At 40.9% G+C, this 21,373-nt stretch overlaps 1 protein-coding gene across 1 annotated transcript in view; it reads left to right on the plus strand.

The window, feature by feature from the left end:
- The window catches only part of EFCAB6 (EF-hand calcium binding domain 6), a 135,556-nt gene extending 115,388 nt beyond the window's left edge, over positions 1–20,168 (plus strand). Inside the window, exons 25-30 of the mRNA XM_077807448.1 lie at positions 641–853; positions 9,071–9,298; positions 11,829–12,006; positions 12,841–13,025; positions 16,082–16,231; positions 20,046–20,168. Coding sequence (XP_077663574.1) covers positions 641–853; positions 9,071–9,298; positions 11,829–12,006; positions 12,841–13,025; positions 16,082–16,231; positions 20,046–20,168 — 1,077 coding nt within the window. The remainder of the gene's footprint in view (positions 1–640; positions 854–9,070; positions 9,299–11,828; positions 12,007–12,840; positions 13,026–16,081; positions 16,232–20,045) is intronic.
- Positions 20,169–21,373: the final 1,205 nt, after the last annotated feature.

Genomic DNA, 21,373 nt, shown 5'->3' on the forward strand with positions numbered 1-21,373 from the left:
TAAAAGATTCCATGGTTACATAAAAAGTTTTAAGCTTGTATTTTATCACTCGATTTCAGTGGGGGCCAGATCCTCAGCTGATGTCAACCAGTATAGCTCCATTAACTAAGGATCTGAGCCATAGTTTGCCCACAAAAGCATACAGTAATAAATACAATGATAAATACAAGATGAAAACTCTATTGAAGGTTATTTTGCAATATACCATTTTTTGACCAGTTTTTTACAGCAGACATGGTTTCAAGTTTATAGATTACTTTTTCCAAGATAAAGTATTATTAAGAATGTTTAGAATTCATAATGGGATGTAGTAATTTGTAGCCAGTGGCACCTCCATCAGAGGTTGAGGGACATGCTACCTTAAGCTCAGACATTTTTTAGACCTCTGTAAAAGCAAATGAATTTCTTTGCTTTTATTGGCTTAAGTTTCACCCTTTATGTTATGTCAATTTAGATTTTTTTCTTTTTAACATGACCCTTTTTCTCTTTCATGGTATATGCCGGCATTACTTGGAATAGATTGAACTATAAGGCTGCCTTCTCCATCGACTTTCCCCACTATGACTGGCTGAAGGCCACACCACGATTTATAATTTATTCTGTGAATCCATCACTGATTTTGTGTGTATGTTCTGTCTAGACTGAGGAAGGGCAGAAAGTCGCTCAGCCTAAATCTTCTCAGGAGCTGTCAAAGAAAGAAATCCTTACGCGTATACAAGAAGTAGTGACTGCTCGCTTTAATACCATTGCACAAGAGTTCAAAGATATCGATTGTGAGAAAGTTAATACAGTATCAAAAGAGGACTTCCGGGGTATTTGCAACCGTCACTTTCTGCTTCTGACAGACAAACAAGTACGAAAAGTATTGATTACTTAAGTGTACAGCTAACTAAATTGGCATAGAGTATAGGGATGTGCGTACACATGCTAGTGTGTATATGCAAGTAACCTGATATTTTCGGTGCAAAACAAAAAGAATTGGAGAACATTATTTCATGAATATTTATTGCTGCAAGTATGAGGGATTGCTTTTTCAATATTATCTGAGTATGTGTGTGAACTACAATAATTGCAAGCTCTCTAAAGGTAAGCAGTATGTAGTACGTCCTACACTAGTGTACCAGCAGAATACATTCACATTTCAGTTGCAAAAATCTTTAGCCACACTCTTAGGCCTACAGTCCTGATGAGGATTCTCTCTGTCTTTGTTGCATAACCATTCATTTCTGGTGCCTCAACAGGATCTCTACTGGTTAAATTCTGTTCTCAGATACACAGTGCAGCTTTCATTGAAGTCATGGAATTGCACACATGTAGCTGAAAGCAGAACTTGGTCCCAGGGGTCCAATTTTGCCCTAAAATATATGGTCACAACTCCTATTGACTTAAGTGGAAGTTACACCCATTTATATGAAGGGAAAATTGAGCTCCAAGTCTACTTTTTTCTTTTGCATCTTCTGACTATTTGTAAAGCTTTCTATGTGCCAGATCCTGCAAGCCAGGTTGGAAGTCAAAACAGCTTGGTCTAAGGGTCAGGTTCTCAGCTGATGTAAAGAGGCATAGCTCCAGTTAAGTCAATGGAGCTAGATCATTTTATACCAGCTGAGGATCTGGCTGTAAGTGTTTTATTCAAAGGACTTTATTAGGTCTGCACTGTACACTGGTGCACAAGATGGGAGAGGATGCAAGTCCTCCATCCTTGTGCCCTGTGCAGTGTCTGGATACAGTAGTAGTCTTTATATCTCCCTGAGCCAAGGACTTCTCAAGTCCAGGTGTACTGCTGTTCCCACATCAGCCATCATACAGGTCAGCTGAGTTGACTTTGTCATGCAGAGACAGAGATTACATCCTCTGCAAGGCTGGCATAACGGCCTTGCTTTCCAAGGGACACTGAATACATTGTATCTGTCTGAGCCACAAGGACTCCAGGAGTTTCTGCTCGAGTGGCAAGTTTCTGCCCTGCTCCCTAGCAAAATCTGCAGACAATTTGACTGAAGAGCTTATCCCATCTTGATTCCATTAAATTCCTGTACTTCCATATCAACAGAGAAATCTGTAAAAGTCCTTTTATCATTTGTGATTTTTGTTTGCCATCAGGTGTTTTTCTCTTGGACAGATACCCTCTTGGCCACTGTATTTTCCAACATTTGCTTGACTGCTTCAGTGAATATTTTTTCAGGTGCAAGATGTGCTTTCGATAGCCCCTGATTCAGAAATATATTCCATAGGACCATGTGCTGCACTGACTTACTGTTGCCAAGGTAACTATAGTTCACCCACTTCATAGACAGCTGCGTTCCTTGCAATTTTTCAGTTCTCTGACTCTTCATATTCACATATGTTGAATAACCATATTTCTTGTTCTTGAGAATGACTCAAGAGTATTCAGATTACTTCTGTAGGCACTGGCTAAGAGATCAGCTCCTAGAGGGAACTGTGGGAATTCATCCATGATGTCTGGCAGTGGTACACAAGGACTCCTTCATTTTCTTTATTGGAGTCTTCATAAGTGTCTTCTGTCATTTACTTGTGTTAATAACGTTACTGTCTGACTGAGCTTCCAGAGGAGGCTTCACCAGCATCAGTCAGCAAGCTGGTGGCTTTGGTTTCCATGCTCCCCTTAGCATTCTAAAAACAAATTCAAAGCAGGGGGAAAACTAACAATCAGGGGGAAGGCAAATAAAAGTTGAAAGTCTTCGAATACCAAGACTTATTGGCACAGTTCAGCAGCTCCATTCTAACCTCTTCTGGATGGACACTGCTGCAGATTCTTCTTTGGATTGTACTGATGTTCCCCATGAAATAAGTGATTTGTAAACAGAAAACTGTCCAGTTACTGGCCATTTTCCTGGTCATACAGGTCCCTGAGCCTGTGTTTTCAGTGACATCTGGTCAAGGGTTCCTTGCAGATAGGGTATGCTGCTATGTCTGATCTTCAGTCCCCTCAGCTGAGGTGCATTGGCTGGGAGGTAGTGTGACGTTTTGCTCTGGGTTCCTTCTGCTTGGGGTGCCCTTGGTTCCTTGGTTCTCTGAAGTTGAAACTGGTGCTCTTTATCCTGCTGTCATGCAGCATGAAGGTACTGCAGGTACTTGCAGTTTTCTGTTGCTGCTTCTTTCAGACTGATTGTTTTCTTGTACTGTTGATCTATCTGTATCCATCTGTTATCTCTTGTCATAGACTTTAGATTGTAAATTCTTTGGGACAGGGACTGTCTTTTTGTTCTGTGTTTGTCCAGTGCCTAGCACAATGGGATCCTGAGCCACAACTGGAGCTCCCAGGCATTACAATAACACAAATAATAAATAACAACAGAGGCAGGCGTAAGAGTTAGTTGCTGGCTGGTTGCTAAGCAACTAATCTTCTTTCTCAGCAGCTGTTTGCTCTCTCATCCTCCTGGGGCTAAGGAAGTGACAGTGGTTTGGGGCTTCTCTCTAGGAAATTTCTTCCACTGCTCAGCTACATTTCTAAAGTTCCCACTGGATCAGCTGCAGCCTCAGTGGAGCTTTTTATGCCCTGACTGCAGCTTGAATTTGGCAAGAATGACTCTGATTAGCCTGCAGTGCTGAGACAATGGAATCCAGCCCCTCGCCCTCCTCCCAGATTCTGTATCTGCTAAACCAAATGTGGATAGTGCTGCAGCTTCCTTGGCTGGAGTTATTGTTATTCTGTCAGAATGGGATTTCTGCTCCAAAGGCAGGGTGGATAGAAAAATAGAAGGCAGCCTGAGCTGAGATTTCAGCAGCTCAGCAGCTGTCCAACCTTCCTGCTTCACAAGAGCAGCCATGTCATGATGCGACACCCTGAAAAAATGTGGATCCTCCAAACTATAAAGAATTCCTCACTGCTTTCTACAAAATGTCCTGATTGACTTTTTTCATAGCAGATACATCTGTGGATTTCCAAGTCCCTGCATTTCAAGGCTGGACTACAAACTGTGGCCAAGACTGTGGCCCTATGGCATAAATTTGATCTAGTTGGTACTATTGAAGTCTAGTGGGATGACTTGGATGATTGGAATGTTAAAATAATGATTATAACCTATTTAGGAAGGATTGAGTGGGCAAAATGGGAGGAGGAGTGGCTCTTTATGTCAACAATGGCATTACCTGTTTCCATGTCACTCGTAACTCAGAAGAAAGTGTCTTAAATGCTTATGGATTAATGTCCTACAGATAAAGCACAAGATGGCTATGAGTTGGTGTCTGCTACAGACCACCAGATGACACTAGGAAACAGGATAACTGACTTCTCATACACTTATCTATAATGTATAGTGAAAAAAGCTGTGTGAACTTGAGGGACTTCAGGTAGAGTAACATATGCTGGAGGTTTCAGGCCTCCTGTACTAAAACATCCTTGGAGTTTCTAAATGTTATAGATGACAATTTCCTAACTCAAAAAGGGGGGATTCTGTATTAAACCTTGTCTTGACAGATAAAGAGGAACTGATCACAGAACTAAAAATTAATGGTAGGTTAAGTATGAGTGATCATGACTTGATCATACTTATGTGCAAACAGAATAAAGTCCAGATCAGAACTATCTCTACTTGGTGCTTTAAAGGGTCCAATTTCACAAAGCTGAAAACAATCGTGAGCCAAATCAGCTGGGAGGAAGAATTTAAGCAGAAAAATGTGAATGATAAGAGGGAATTGTTTAAGGACACTTTACTAGATGCTCCAAAAGCCACAATCCAACAGTGGAGGAAATAATATCTTATAAATGAAAGAAAGGGGAACTTGATAGTAATGAACATAAATCAGAAGCTAGGAATTATAGAAAATTGAAAAGGAAAGCAAAGGGACACAAGGAGATATCTATGGCTAATACAGAGTTGATGACACTAAGACGGTTTTTAAGTATATTAGGGACAAAAAGAATCCCAACTATGGTATCAGTCCTTAATAGATGGAAATGGTAGAATGATCAATAATAATGCAGAAAAGGCAGAAGTGTTGAATAAATATTTCTCTTCTGTATATGAGAAAAAAAACAGATGATGTAGTCATATCATATGAGAACACTTTTCATTCCATCTCAGGAGGATGTTAAACAGCATTTACTAACGTTAGACATGTTTGAATCAGCAGGTAACTATCATCCAGATAACAATCAATGGAACAATGGGGAAGACTGGAAGAAACCTAATATTCTGCCAGTATTTAAAAGGTATAAATGGGATGACCTGGGTAATTATAGGTAAGGCTACAGTTTAGTCACAGAGGTTGTGGAAGTCACGGAATCCGTGACTTCCAACAACCTCTGTGACTTCAGCCTGTGATGGTCAGGAGCCCGGGGGTTCCCTGCTGCCCATGGGGGCAGGGAGCTGCAGGGTACCACAAGCTCCCTGAAGCCACAGATGGTAGGAGAACCACCTCGTTCCCGGCCACTGCGGGCCCCCAGAGCTGTAGGAGGTACCCAGAAGCTCCTGGCCGCCGCAGCTGGTGGGGGGACCCCTTGGAGCTGCGGGCAGTAGAGGTACCCTTCAGCCCCCAGCTGCTGCAGGCGGTGGGGACCCCCCATAGCTCCTAGCTGCTGTGCAGCTGCCCTGCAGATCTCCATTTTGTCACAGATATTTTTAGTAAAAGTCATGGACAGATCACAGCTTCTGTGAATTTTTCTTTATTGCCCTGACCTGTCCGTGACTTTTACTAAAAATATCTGTGACAAAACATTAGCATTAATTATAGGCCTGTCAGTCTGACATTGATTCTGGGCAAGATAATGGAGCAGCTGATACAAGATTGAATTAATAAAGAATTAAAGGAGGGTAATATAATTAATGCCAATCAACATGAGTTTATGGGAAATACATTCTGTGAAACAACTTGTAATATCAAGTTTGGATGACAAAAGTAATAGTGTTGATGTAATACTTAGATTTTGACGAGGCATTTGACTGAGCCCTGGACTACATTTTGATTTAAAAAAACTAGAACGATATAAAATTAATATGACTTATGAAATGAGCCTGGAACATCAACCCCAGAGGAAAGTCCTGACAGAAAACCCCAAACACTTCTTCATTCCAAGTAAAACACTCAACATGACAGTTAAAGAATGGGCCTAAAACCAGACCCTAGGTTGGGAGGGAGAATGGGCAGTGCCCAGTATCAAGGTATGAAGTATTTCACTTTCCCTTTTTCGGAGCAAAAACCCTCCCCTCTCCAGCTGAAGAAACCTCCAGCTTGGCTTCCATAGTCTTTAGAGTAAAAAAGTAGTCAAGGGGGAGTGGGAGTGTTTTACAGCTAAAAAGGCTCAATAAGCAGATGACAAAATAAAAATATTGGGATGGAAATTCTGCCACCCCTAAAACAACTAGCAGAATGGGCCTGATTCTCATTTATACAAAGGCCCCTTTATACTGCCAGATATTATGTAAGAAAGAATCAAGCTCTGTCTCTCCAGGTGATATTTTAATATTGAAAGGCACTGCAAAGGCATGCTTATATATATCTATATGACATTGCCATGGCAGATTTTTCCAATCTGTATACAGCAATCTCTGCTCTTAACACAAGACCCTGCTGTTAAGGCTGTTATTGCTCAAAGTCTTTACTCAAGTGTTACTAATGGTCATAGCCAGGATAGGGACACGAAGGAAGGTACCTTTATCCCTTTCTGGATGATGCCCAATTTTTAATTACTATTAGAAAGGCTCAGCTGGAATCCGCGTAACACTATAGATGGAGTATTTCATATTAAAAATAAGTTTCACGTGGTCTGGTCATTCTTCATGAGGCAATGGAAAAATCAAGACTCTGTTGTCATGGACCTTTTTGTAAAAGTAGAGGGGTTAGCCATGGTGCTCTTGCCAAATTCCAGTCAAGTATTTATAGTGTACCTACCTAAAACTCTCTCCCTCCTTTTCTGCAGTTTCCATTGTATGAACATTCTTCTTCTCTTCTTGAACTCAACTGTTGCTATATGCCATCCCAAAAGTGGCTGTAATATTTAATGTTTGTAAAGCACTGCTGAAAAAAAGATTTAAGTCAAGAGCAGTTTAAGGTTCACAATTTGATTATATTTAGAAAAAAAATCAGAAATGAAGGCCTTAAAAGGAGTGTTACTGCCTACTGAAGCATGGTTTAGTGTGACTCATTTGACTGTGAAGTGTGATACCCTTACTTACATTGTTTAGTTTTTATACCATGAGTAGTCCCATTTAAGTTAACAGAACTACTTGTGGCATAAAGTACTATTCAGTGTGGATAAGTTTATTGCAGTCTGGTCCTTAGAATTCTGTATGTTGCCATTGGGCCAGATTCTTTATTATTATTTGATTGTGGTAGTACCTAGGAGCCTTAGTCATGGATCAGATCCCATTGGGCTCATAGCTTGGGGTCTGATCAGAGAACAAAAAGAGCCCTGCCGCAAAGAGCTTGCAATCTGAGTATAAGACAAGAGACAACAGATGAATGCAGATAGACCAGAGAATACAAGGAAACCATGAGATGGTATTGGTCAGCATGCAAGGCAGTGGTATCAGCATACCAGCAGCCCGTTATTTATTTTTTTTTGGTCAGCATCACAGAAATGGAAAGTTTTAAGGATAGTTTTGCAGCTGTTTATGGGGAGCTCCACTTAATATATGGGGCAGCACGGGAGAAACCACAAGGTGCCTGTTTGAAAATTTAACAAGTGGACCATGGATGTTGACATAATGGGTCTATCAAAGGCAGGTGTGATGTCTCGATAGTGAGTGAGAGAAGATGGGTGGGGTGAAGGGCCTTCAAAGTGAAGACAAATAGCTTTTGTTTGGTATGGTAGAAAAGACAGAACCAGTGGGAAGACGCAAAGTGACAGGCTAGGAACATGACCTTTGCAGCAGCATTCTGAATGAATATGAGCAGGGCAAGATTTCATTGGTCAATGCCAGGGAGAAGTTTGTTGCAGTAATCAAGGGGTGAGATGGACAAGAGTGTGTGTGGATGGATAGGAAAGACTATCTGTTAGAGATGATATGCAGAGAGAATCTGCAAGATGTAGATATAGCCTGGATGTAAGGATCTAGAGAGAGGTCCAAGTCAAAGATGGCACCCAGGTTGTGGGCCTCAGTGACTGTCAGGATAATGGTGTTATCCATGGTGATCAGGAAAGGAGATGGGTGAGTCTATGAGGATGATGGCTCATGAGCTATGGCTAGACATTCATGAGAGAAAGACAGGCTGAAATTTTAGTTTTGACAGAAATAGACAAGTCTGGAATAGTGAGGTAGTTCAACTAACTTACTCTACTAGTAATCCCATTGGAATCAATGGGACCATTCATGCAGTGACGTGCTATTCAGAATGAATAATAAGGCTCAGGGGTGCTGGAATAATTGGTATAGTGGTGGTGCTGAGAGCCACTGAACCAAATTGTAAACCCTGTATATGATGGAAACCACTTCAAGCTGGGAGGTGCAACAGCACCCCCAGCACCCCTAGTTCCAGGACCTATGATAAGGGTACCATAATCTGGCCCCATCTCTTCTGAAATAATAGTGTGTATTATACCGATGCAGTTCATGACACTGTATTTTACCTATATAAGGCTGTAAACTGCTGTAAAGTTTTCCTACAGCATTCATTTAAGTTTTGCGAGGAGACATTTTTGCCCTCAGAGTGAAACAAATTGTTGATGCAAATACAATAACTGAAAAATCTGAACAGCCTGTTGAGATGTTAGTAGAATTGAGGTGCACCTGGTAGAATGAGAAACTTGCTTTATGGTACTTAGACAGGATGCAGGTGCACCATGCATTTGATCTACATTTTCTGTTAAAGCATTCTTATATACTGTAGCACAGTCACTGTGTCTAATCAGAAGGTTTAATGGTCTTAAACAGCTCACTAAGGGTCCAGTTCAATTAAAAAATGTCCTACAAAATCCCTTTTTCATTGTTTTCCCAGACTTACACTGACTTCTACAGAGAAGCTGTAATTTTTTTATTAAATTGGGCCCTAGGATTCCTGTCATTCCAAGTCACTTTCTCATTTTCCTTTCAACATTCTCTGTAACAGTCTGAGTATGCAATATACTTTTCCAGCTAGTGTTTACAAAAATGGTCTTTTGCTTCTCCATTAGTTTGAAAACCTCTGGAAAACAGTGCCTGCTGATGCCAATGGAAAACTGAAGTACTGTGATTTTTTGAAGAAGTTCAACTCTGAAGTAGTGACAATGCCATCAGATACTCCAGCCGCGAACAATGCTGCATTTTCTTCCAAGCCCGCTACCCCTGCTGAGCCTGGGTCACGGTTACCTTCTCAGCCTTCACGTCCCAAGACAGCATCTTCTCCTTTAGGTCAAGTAAAAGTAGGTGTTTGATCACTTAAGGACTTTTCTAGGTTTTCACTTTTCTAGGTTTATTAAGGGCCTGATCCAATACCAATAGAAGTAAATGAAAATATGAAAAATGAAAATGACTTCACTGGGCATCAGATCAGGCCCAAATGTCTGTTGAGAAAAGCTTTGGCACTTTGCAGAGAATTTGGGATGATAAAAAAAATGGACTTGATCCTCTGTAGGTATAAACTGTGTAGCTCAACTGAAACCAATGGCGTTATGCTGTTTATACCTGCTGAGGATCTTGGCCATTGTCTTACGAACTCACAAATGAGTCATATTGTAAATAAATACCTGTTATTTAAGATAGGACAGTCACCTTTGTGGGAACAAAGTGAATAGGCCCAGCCATAAAAGCTCAGCTGCTGAAAAAGCAACATAAAAAATGTAAGATTTTTACCATAGGTTACCAGCCCAAGCTAGTATTGACCAAAAGTTATTACCCTCTGATAGCTGCTAGGCAGTCTCTAGGAAATGTATTGGTGGTCTGAGTCCAGTTTTTGGTACATGTTTACCTGGGTCACAAAATCTACCATCATAATTGGCAGCCTTCTCTTCAGACTCAGCACAGAGGCCAAAGACTGAATGGACTGAGGGACTAACCAGGCCCCATCTCCCATTTTGGTTAGAAGCACCTTGACAGGGCAGTGTAGGCGAGTTTTTCCAGCTTTCCAGGACTGCAGTCTCCCGGAATATCTCTCTGGCATCTCTCCCAAGCACTAACTTTCATAGAAGATTATGAAAATCTTAAAAGGAGAAAGAATGAAAGAGTTAGCCAATATTCGTCCTGACAGTTTGAATCTCTTGGCTGTATATTCTTCTAGTCAGCACTTATAAATTCTTCAGTGCTTGGAAAAAAATATTCATATTACTGCTGACTATACTTAGATGGTTAGCTGTTGAAAAAACACTAGCCAATTGAATAGACTTAAAGATGCAACAAATTTCCCACAGTTGGTAAGTCTAAAAGCATTGGCCAGTTGTGAACTTGATTATTGTACTATCTGTAAGTCGTTCCATCGGAGAGGCCTGACAGTTGGTCACATGCTTCATTTATGACCAAGGGATTGATCCAATTCTCACTGAAGTCAACGGAACTTTCCTCATTAGCTTATGAGCTGGACCCAGAAAGATCATAGAAGAGGAGCAGAGGCCCCCCAAAATGCACATCTCTTGAACATCCCCAGGTCAACCTTATCACCACTCATCTCCCTAGAAGTGCCATCGTGGCTGTGCATAAAATCGGTGTGGGGATCATGGCCAAGATTTATGATGTAAGCCTGAGATCTGCAAGAATACACAGCAAAGACCCAGTGAATATTGCATTATACTCTGGCTCCCTTCACAAATGTCAGTGCAGCACACACTATACTGCTAAAGGCTGAGGGCTCACAAGCCCATGCTTAATCCCTCCTTATTCTCAGAATGAATCATAAATTCTACTGAGTAAGGAACCTACTACAAAGAATAATTGTTCCCCTTCTCCCTCTTCTGCTTCTGAGGAGAACTCCCCTGTGGTGATCTGTGAAGGGAAAGAGATGGTTGGAGAATATACAGGGAACATACTCTGCACCCTTCCAATCCTTTTCTCTTGTAATGGGGTTTTACTGTTCCTCTCCATGCTGCCTAAAGGGAGGGGAATATATGACCATATTTTAGGTAGGCTTGGCAGAATTCAGGGGTTTTTTTTTATAATTTTGACATAATATTGATGTTTATGTTTAAGCATTTTTGACATCTATTAATTTAGGTTTTCATAGTTACAGGAAATTACAGGGAGAACATACAAGGTGGGGCAGACAGCAGTTATTTAATAACAGTAGATATTGAGATTTTAAAAGTTAGTTTTATAACCATTAAAACACAAAAACTACATGTCGAAATCTACAAAATAAATATTCTTATATCAAACTGTATTAAATTCTTAAGCAGTATTTTTCTTACTTTGCCTGTCTGTAAATTTCAGCTATAATCTATAAAATATTTTTGTTGGGTTATGTGTATATGATGAAATCGTTGTTTACTGACATTTACTGATAAAAATCGAATACTTTCAAGCCTAATTATAAGGTTCTTTCACTTACTGTTAAAATTTATAGTAAGCAAATTAGTATACTTGCTTTAAATTGTCACTATCCAAGAACTTGTGCATCGATCTATTTATTGTGAGATTGACATCAAATGACATTTTTAAAACAAATATATCTGCCAGTTAAGGAACAATGGGTTCAAGGGGGGAATATATACAACTGAGCTATGAGTTAAGCAGACTCAAGAAATTACAGACAGAAAAACACTCGGTAGATTCAAGGTAAATCAATTTCCAGCCTACTAATATGTTCCTCAAAGTAGAAGCATTTTTACTTTAATGCTGACACAAATCAGATCATAAATAAGGATGCTGCAAACAGTGAGGTATGCTAAAGTTATGAAGCACTAGAACTGGGATTTCTTTTAGTGTTTTGTCTACATAAATATTCAAATTTGTCTATTACTTTAGACTCCAGTGTCCAGCCGGCCTCGTACTGCAATGGCATGGTCCCCACCTTTACTGAACTGCGAACCAATAGAAAATAAAATAAGAAAGATCATTCAACATTCCTGGAGAGAAATACTGAAAGACTGTAGAGAGAAGGATGTTGACCGGCTAGGAGAAATCTCAACATCCGATTTCTTAGGTTTGTTGCCATCTGAAAATTGTGTTACCTCATGTTAAAATGTGCTCCAGTTTTTTTCTAGGTGTCAATCTATGGGATAACCCTGCCCTTAGCAAGTGGTATCAGCTGCATGAGTGATCCAGGTTCTATTATGCTATTGTAATGCAGAATTGCTCAAGTGAGGTTTGGGGGAATGCACTGCTCGGCAGACTTTGCTGCTCATTTGAAAGGGAGAGCATGGTTTTAGGTGGTGTTTGTAACACAGCATAGCATATGTACTGGAAGACTGGCCACACTCCCCAGCAGAATATTCCCTTGTGGAGCGGGGAGCGATAGTAAGTACAGGCCCCGGATGTTTTTCCTAGCGCTCCCTCAAGTGGTCCTCTTGAAGTCAATGACAAGACTTTTATATATTTCAATGGGAGCAGAATTTCATTCTTAGATAGGTATGCTGCTCTTCTGCTATGGAGTCGTGGGAGGACAATTCTCTGTGCCCTCTTTCCCCAATCAGGGTATCTGCATGGACAGGACAGACTTTTGTCCTAAATAATAGCATATAGATTCGTATACCATTTGTATAGGAACAGTTACAGCTCAACGAATATTGGACTTATTTCTTGCATTGTCTTTAAAGTTTTTATCACTTACCTGTTATCCTGCTAAATGTGAATTGTTTCCTCCACCCCTATGTATAGCAGGATCCAGATAATGCATTTATGTGACAGTCACTGGAACTGGTGGCCTGTCAACATATACCTAATAACTAGTCAATCCAAATTTTATTTTAAAACAAAAGTCACCTATTTGCAAGGATGGCAAATTGACTATCATTTGTTATTTCTGTGTTTCTTTCAGCCATTGCAGAGAAGTTCAGTTTGGATTTAAGTAAAGAAGAGATTAGCCAAATAGCAACAAAATATGACATTAAGAACAATGACAAATTTGCATACTGCGACTTTCTCCAAAGTTGTGTCCTATTAATGAAACCACAAGAAAGTTCATTGCTACAAAGGATGATCATTCAGAAGCCACGAATATCGGTACATTCATGGGTTTGTCTAGCTATTTGTGGACAGTTTCTGATGCAGAAACAGAGTATTTTAGAGCCTGAGCCTGTAGTCATTGTATGCATAGAATCCCAGTGACTTTCCATGGAGTCCAGTGACTTCAGTTGACTTATTTTATTCATGTGGTATTTACTTTAGTCGGAGCATCTGCAGAATCAGGCCCTATGTGTCTGGTTCATAGTACAATCTAGATACAGTTTGATTAATTATCAGCAATTGACCATATCTATAAACTTTAAAAAATGTGTTGAGAGGTATAAGAAAGGCCTAGAGGAAGACAGTCTGGGCTGATGAGTTTCAGGGTTAGATTCTGTCTGAAGGCAACAGAAAGTAGGGGGGGTGGACTGTCAGGAAGCTGGTTACTCCCAGAGTCTCTGCTTCAGCCCCAGCCCAGCCAGAGAGCAGCTGTAATCTGTGCCTCTTGTCAATGGTCTTTTAAGGACAATCTGCCAACTGGGGATAGCCAGTGTGCATTGTACTCTGTCTACTCTTCATGACCCTGCATCCCCAGCACCAGCACACATGCTTCCAGCGTGCCCCTTGTACCAGATACAGGGAAGAGAGATGCATAGAACCTAGCTGTTCCCAGCTGGGCATCCCCAGCAGGAAAGTTACAGGCAGTTTAACCTGCAATGGCACCCCCTGGCATATCTGGCTTCATAGGAACTATCAATCATTCATTATCAGTATGGAAATTAAGGCAAAACTATCAGATTTTGCTTCAGACAATTTCAGATTTTTCACATGAAGTTCCCTTTATGCACAGATTTGATACTGTGAAATTCTGTCTCAGAGCTTGGGATGGAAAGAGCCATAATTTGAGCTCTTGTCTAGTATCATTTTCTATTTATTCATTTAAGTTTATAAAGTATAATGAAGTGCCCATCCCATGTTCTGGACACCTTTACATGCAGTAATTTTCACAATAACATTTTTATAAGAGATTGCTCCACTGTATACAAATTCATACCAATAGGCATAATAAAAATAAAATAAAACCCTTTGCATGACAGGAGCAATAATAAAAATACCCTGTGGCTCTCAACCCCTTCCTTTTCTCAAAAGCCAAATAAAGTTTGCAGGCAACACAGAGACTCAGGAATTATAAATAATGAAGAGGACAGGTCAATAATAGAGTGACCTGAATTGGTTGGTAAACTGGGCTTAAGCAAACAATCTGAGTTTTTTAATATGGCTAAATGTAAAAGTATACATTGAGGAACAATTTAAGAATGTAGGTCATATTTTCAAGATGGGGGACACTGTCCTCAAAAGCAGTTATTCTGAAAAAGTTTTGGGGTGAGGGGGGTGGATAATCAGTTGAAAATGAGCTCTCAGTGCAATGCTATGGCCAAAAGGACTAATGCAATCCTTGGATGTATACACTGGGGAATATCAAGTAGGAGTAAAAGAGGTAAAATGACCTTGCATTTGGCACTGGTGTGACCACTGCTAGAATACCGTGTCCAGGTGTGGTGTTCACAATTCAAGAAGCATATTGATACATTGGAGAGGGTTCAGAGAAAAGCCATGAGAATGATTAAAGGACTCGGAAACATGCCTTATAATGATAGATTCAAGGAGTTCACTTTATTTAGCTTAACAAAGAAGAACCTACATGAGGAATAAATATTTGATAATAGGCTCGTCAGTCTAGCTGCGAAAGGTATGACACCATCCAATGGCTGCAAGTTGAAGCTAGACACTTCAGACTGGAAAGAAGGTGTACATTTTTAAGCGAGGATAATGCACAGATTTTGCCACAGAATGGGAGGGGTCAGTTTCAACAGCAAGGTTAACCCCACATTAACCCCACATTAGCCATTGGCACAATTTACCAACAGTTGTGGTGGATACTGCATCACTGGCCATTTTAAAATCAACAGTGGATTTAAAAATGAAAATAAAATATGGTCTAGTTCAAAAGGAATTATTATCTATTGCCTGTTATACAGGAGATCAGACTGATGATCACCATGGTCCCTTCTGGCCTTGGAATCTATGAGAAGCTGGGCCTTTAGCTTCTGTGGAGACATGCAGACGCTGAGCTATAGAGAACAGTCTGGGTCCCACCGCCAGGGTGAAGGGCTCTATTTATACTGTAAACGGTCCACAGGGGCCCTCACGATAGTTGACGTAAATTTACATTAGGCAGCTGAGTTAGTCGTGATGGGACAGCAAATCCTTCCTTAGCTTTAGACTTCCTGAGATTAAGGTGAATTTCACCCTCAGTGCTCAGGGCATTGCACCAGCACAGCACAGTGTACAGTGCTGTCTGTGCACTTACTGCATGCTGTGGTAGAACTGGAGTTTCCAGTACCCTGTGCAGCCTGCATAAAGCAACTGTGGTCTCCAACCCTGCACACTGGCTGGAATAACAGCTGGGTGGAGGGCAAACAGCAGCCCCTACCAAAGTGAAAAACAACAAGAGGCAATAAATTCTCTCCCAGTTATTCCCATACTAGATTTTGACTGTCCTGCCCCAACTCTAGAACTGTTCAGAACCTGGTTACAAGAAATATTATATAATGGGGCAAGTATTCTTTTTTACCCTCCTGCTGTGCTTGGCTGATGAATTTAGCTACCTTCAGGCAAAATTTGAGTATGAAAACTTGCAACCTGAACAGTGAATTTTCCAAAGAGTTATAAGTAACTGAAAACAGAGGCTTGGAAGGGGAGCAGTTGCGTGACTTTAATTGCGGCTTCTCTGTAATGTGTATAAAAGCAGAGGCCTTTGTTTAAATATATATATATAATCTGATAAAGAATTACATTAATTTTACAAACACACACAAATTTTGGGCTTTAACAGTGCTTAAGTGTTTCGACTTCACTTGCTGAAGAATATTAGAAGGTGAAGAGAATCTAATAGCATTTATTCTGCACCACTCAAGGGTACAGTCAGTCTTTGGTACAATCAGAATTTCACTGTAACACCTTTACATTTCAGCATATGCCTGCACTCCTCTACCATGCTCTTTATATTAACAAATGCCCATCTTTCTCCCCCACCCACCCCACTTTGCTAGAGGAGTCCTGGACCACAGAGCCTGACATTCTTCAATGCAATGCTAAGAATTCAACCCCAGATCTTGCACTGCTGGAGACCGATGAGACGAACGTTTAAATCCTATGATGAAAGTGGGAGCGGGCTGTTAAGTGTTCAGGATTTCAGGCAGGTAAATTGCATTTACTAATCTAAAACTAACAAACTGAAAACCAAAAAGTCTCTAAATAACCTTACTGAAACAGTTTCCAAAATCTTGTCAACTATACATTTGCAGATTTATTTGCTGTGACATTAATACTGAGTACTAATAATAATGGCAATCACCCTCTTTCCAATGCATATGCAAGTGCATGACTTCTTTCACACCAGAACTGAGAAAAGAGTTCTTTACAAGCTCAAGAGGGAGAGAGGGAAGCAGGCTGATGAGGAGAAATCCTTTCTACCACGCCTCTCTGCAGCCACTACTACAGCCTCAGGATGAGCTGGTATGTTCACTTATGAGGAGGGGAGTAGCCTTGTGTATTCCTCCTTATCATAAGACAGCCCAGCTAGAGTACCATCCTGTTGCAGGCCACAGTTTGACAGGTACACCTGTCTCAGTTTCCCCTTCAAGTCCCCCGCAAACAGTCCAGAGAGTCTTTTTTAGTGCAAATAGCCCTTGTGGGTTAGTTTATTACAGAAGAAAACTCCACACACATAATCCCAACACAGTAATCCAGGCTATACATTAAATACGGCACCAGGACCCCTCAGCGCTCTCCAGCACAGCCCTCTCTGGCCCTGGGGCTTCAGTTCTCTGGCTCCAAGAGCCTTTAAGTATCACCCTCTACTGCTCTTAGCCTTCATCCCCCTCCAGCCTTCCCTGGCTCAGGACAGACAGCTAGGTAGCCCCTCCACTGGCTTCCTAGACCTCAGCCCTGGTCAGGTCTCCTAGCACTGGCTCTGCCTGTCTTGAGAGTCAGCAGGTTAGCCTCTCCAGTAGCTTCCTAATAATTCCTTCCTCCTTCCCAAGAGGGCCTACTGAGAGTCTTCTATTCACTAGAGCTTTTCTAGAAACTACCACTCTCCTGACTTCTCCTATCTACCTCTTTCTCACTGATCTTTTATTGCTCCCGGGTGCTGCCACAGCCCTTTAATTGGCCAAACTGGGAGCACCTGTTCTGGCACAAGGCCACTGGATCTGCTTCGCTTACAGGGGCCAAACACCCTTGTATAGGTGGAATGACTCTATCCTCTCTTTCTGCCCCTGTGCTTGCCAGTGGAACACAGATCTGTGCTACATAGGGATATGTATCCTCTGCATGGGCTTCTTAGATCCAGCACCTTGCCAAACAGCAGAACCACACCAATTTCAGTGTCTTCAAGGCTGCTCCCCACCTTCAGTGCCTTATAGCACTGTGAGGCCAGGGATTAGTGCTGTACTCCTGGATTCACACTGCTGGGGAGTTTGATTGCTGCTTAGCATACATTTTACTTCTTGTTTCAAGATCCTTGACATTTCTGTAAATAGAAATCAAACTCATAATATGAACTATGGGAACTACCTCCATTCACCAGTCATGTTGCAAGGATAAAAAAAAAAGATGCATGAAGCTGTTTAATTAACCTTGAGTCCAAATGAGATACCACTGACCTTCTCCACCTGCTGTCTTTGCCACTTAAAACATTTGGTAAATAATGGGTCAGTCCTCAACTGCACCAGGTAGTTAGCCATCATTCAGCTCCCCACTTCCTGAGGCTGCCAGGAGCCAAAACATCCCCAGGTGTAACTTAAAGCAAACTGAAGACCTAAGGGCAGAGGTCCCATAGAAATTGCTCTAATGGGCTGGGCTCAGTTAGAGCAAGGTGTGGTCCAGCCTTACCACATATATGTTCTTCAGACATGCCACTACATGAAGGTTGGGGAGCAAGATACATAGAGCTATGTCAGCTTTAGGCCTGAGGTTTCCCCTATATGAGAGTAGCTTTCTGGTTGCTTTGTACTATCTCAGGAGTGTATAGCTACTGCATTAGGGGTGAGGATCTGGCCCACTGTATTTTTTAAAAATGTTGTGTAATGTCAAGTTTGTCAAGCATTTGGTAATAATTTTTTAACTCAGGCCGCTCTATCTCAAACAATTTATTTACATTAAGAGAAAAATGAAACCACCCCATTTCTGTGATAGGATCTACTAGGGAAGTTGATTTTCCCCCTGCAATACGTAAGTGCTACTCTTAAAAAGTTTTCCTTAAGGTATTACAGACAAAAAATAAATGTGTTGCATAACAGACTGTGCTCGGCAAGTATTTGGCTTCAGCGGCTCCTTAGATGACAGTTGATTTCATGAGGTCAAGAATTAACTGCAGCATAAGCAATAGAAGTGCATTTATATGTATTAAACGATACGCATTGAGCCAGGCAATGTTTTGCTAAGACAGTCAAATTACCCCCCAAAGAAGGGAGAAATCAGAAATGGGGTTGCAGTGAGGAGTGATTGAAGTGCGATGATGTAAGATAAAAGAACTGAGCAGAGAGATATGTGGATAACTTACAGGAGGGAAAAGCTCTCTGCTATCAGCACTCTCGTAGTTATCAAGGCTGGGAGATATATGAAAGGGAGGAGCGAACAGGCTGACCACTTTTGATACCAGTGCTCCGCATAAGCACTGAAGTAACACACATACGTATATGTGGCTACTCTAACACCAGCAGTCTAGTGATTTCAGATACTGGCTTGGCTCAGACTTATCTGAGTTTCACATAAAATCAGTGGCAACCAGTAAAGTACAAAAGGAGTTACCCAGATCAGAAGATGTCAGGTGCTGGGGGAGATCCTGCTGGAAAACAACCTATTGCAGAGCCAGTGGACAGCACCTACAGGTACCCTGCAGGATGTATGCTTTAGAAGCACCTTAAACTAAAAGTAATACTAAGAAATAAACCTCTCTTTAGCCTTGGTGTCAAAGGCATTAAGGGCCAGTTTTTTAAAAGTATTTAGGTGTCTAAAGATGCAGATAGATGCCTAGTTGGATTTTCAAATCACCTAGGCACCTAACAATCATCGAACTCAATGGGAATTGGGCACTTAAGTTCTTCTGAAAATCCCACTGTACACCTGTCTGCGCTTTAGGCACCTCCATACCTTTAAAAATCTGGCCCTTAATGTCTGTCACATCAGGTACCACCTGGTCAGTAGTGCTCTCATTAAAGTTTAAGGAAAGAACTCTTAATGTTGCTCTTAGGAGAATTACGGCACTCAGTGCCCCTTTAGAAATGCATATCACCACATACATAAGGGTTCTCACAGGTGGAGCGAGTAGATCTATTGGACTGGATTGTTCCTTCTGCTTCTTCAGGTTTGGGGGACCCTGATCCCCTAAGGAGGGTGCAAAGGGAGAAGCCACAGTGGTTAGCATCATCTGCTCATGTGGAAGCCCTCTCGTGGGTGTATTATGTAATTCAATCTCCACCTGTGGTGAGAAAGTGGGTAGGCTGCTAGCTATTCTCAATGGCACCATCACCTGGATCCCTGCAGAGCTTCTGAGAGCAATTGCTGCTTGGGCCAACGTACAATAAATCACTACCCAAGGGAGGATTCAGGAGCAGCCGCCAGGGTAGCTATGCTGGCACAGGAAAGCTGGGAGGCAACAGGAAGATTCTGGTCTTCACAGATTTTTATGAAATTCGAGACCGTGGGGCTGAACCCTCAGGCAGTTTTGCAAAGGGTTTATGAGAGAGACTTACGTGGTGCATTAGCCTGTGCGAGCCCTGTGCCCAGCACTGAATTTCACCCTTGGCTCCTAACTTCACGTGAGCAATGTGGGTGTTAGGAAATTGTAGAATCCCCATCGCTGGAGGTTTTTAAGTGCAGACAAACACCTGTCAGGGATGGTCTAGGCAAACTTAATCCTCCCTGAGCCCAGGGAGATGGAGTAGATGACTTCTTGAGGTTCCTTCCAGCCCTGCCTCTCTATGACTTTATGACATTCTGTGTATTTTGCAGGTGCTGCGTCAGTATCACATCAACCTGACTGAGGAAGAGTTTTTTCACATTTTGGAATTTTATGATAAAACATTATCTTCAAAAATTTCCTATAATGATTTCCTCCGGGCATTCCTGCAGTAGGAAATGGAAGGTGTCATCAAATGCAAGAAACTACAGATAACAGAGCTAAGGACTGATTTATAATTTCTGATTTCTAATTAATAAATTAACCAACTACAGCCTTTCTTGCATCAGCAATCTCAAAATACTTACAATTCTGACAAATACAGTGGCCACAGGTTGTAGAGGAAATCTACATGGCAGAACTATTAATAGTCACATAATCCATTTATCTGAGAAAAATGATACCACTTAAAGTTGTTATAGTAATGATTCTTAAGACCTTACAGGCATCTGCAAAAGAAATACATTTAAGAAAAATCTTTTTTCTAATTAAAGAGTTTTATTAATTAAAACCCCTTTTTTAATTTCAGTAAAAAGGTTTGAAAGGCCTACTATTCACTTTTATAAGATAATAGAAATAATACATTTGGAAAATTATATTATCCTTCATTATTAGAAAATTGTCTGCTTTACAATCTGTCTTCCCCCCCCTCCCCACTTGATTATGCAGTGACATATTTATCTCTCCAGTAGCTTTATATGTTGACATGGAACAGCTACTCTACTCTGAACAGATACACTAGCTGTGCCTTAACATGTCATCTTTTTCACTGAAACCTTTCTCCATAATTTTCCCATATTATAACATACACATGGAAGTTAAAAATAAAATTAGAAAAAGCTAATTCGCTATTCACTATTGTATTTGTCACTGCAAATGTGGAAGTGTATTACCACTAACGTGTGTCTCCTCATATTAACCTTGAGGTTTATTTTTATGGATAAACTATTTTTTATAATATATAGTGCACTAAAAGTAAAAAATCCAGTTAGATTTATTGGTTTTGCAAAAGTGAATAGTTTGAGCACCTATTAGAAAATTATGGGAAAAGGTTTAAATGGAAAAAGGATAACATGCCAAGACACAGCTAGTGTGTCTATGGTATATGTAGATTTTAAAAGCGAAATTAAAAGATAATTATTTTGACTGCCAATCTCTTTGGTAAGCAATGAACTTATGATAAGCAGGTTCTGTTTTCTGGGCTTCTATCAAGACTCAAATGGGTACATTCTCTCAGTAACCATTAGGTCAGTACATCTCTTTGTGGCATCTTGGATGTGTTCTCTGCCGCCCAGTCCTTTTCACTGATTTACTGAAGAGCTCTATGTCACCACGATATGTGGTTGCTTTCCATGTTTCTTTGCTTTCCTTCAAATCAAAA

The sequence above is a fragment of the Eretmochelys imbricata genome, chromosome 1 (genome assembly GCF_965152235.1).
Source record: "Eretmochelys imbricata isolate rEreImb1 chromosome 1, rEreImb1.hap1, whole genome shotgun sequence".
NCBI classification, from domain to species: Eukaryota; Metazoa; Chordata; order Testudines; family Cheloniidae; genus Eretmochelys; species Eretmochelys imbricata.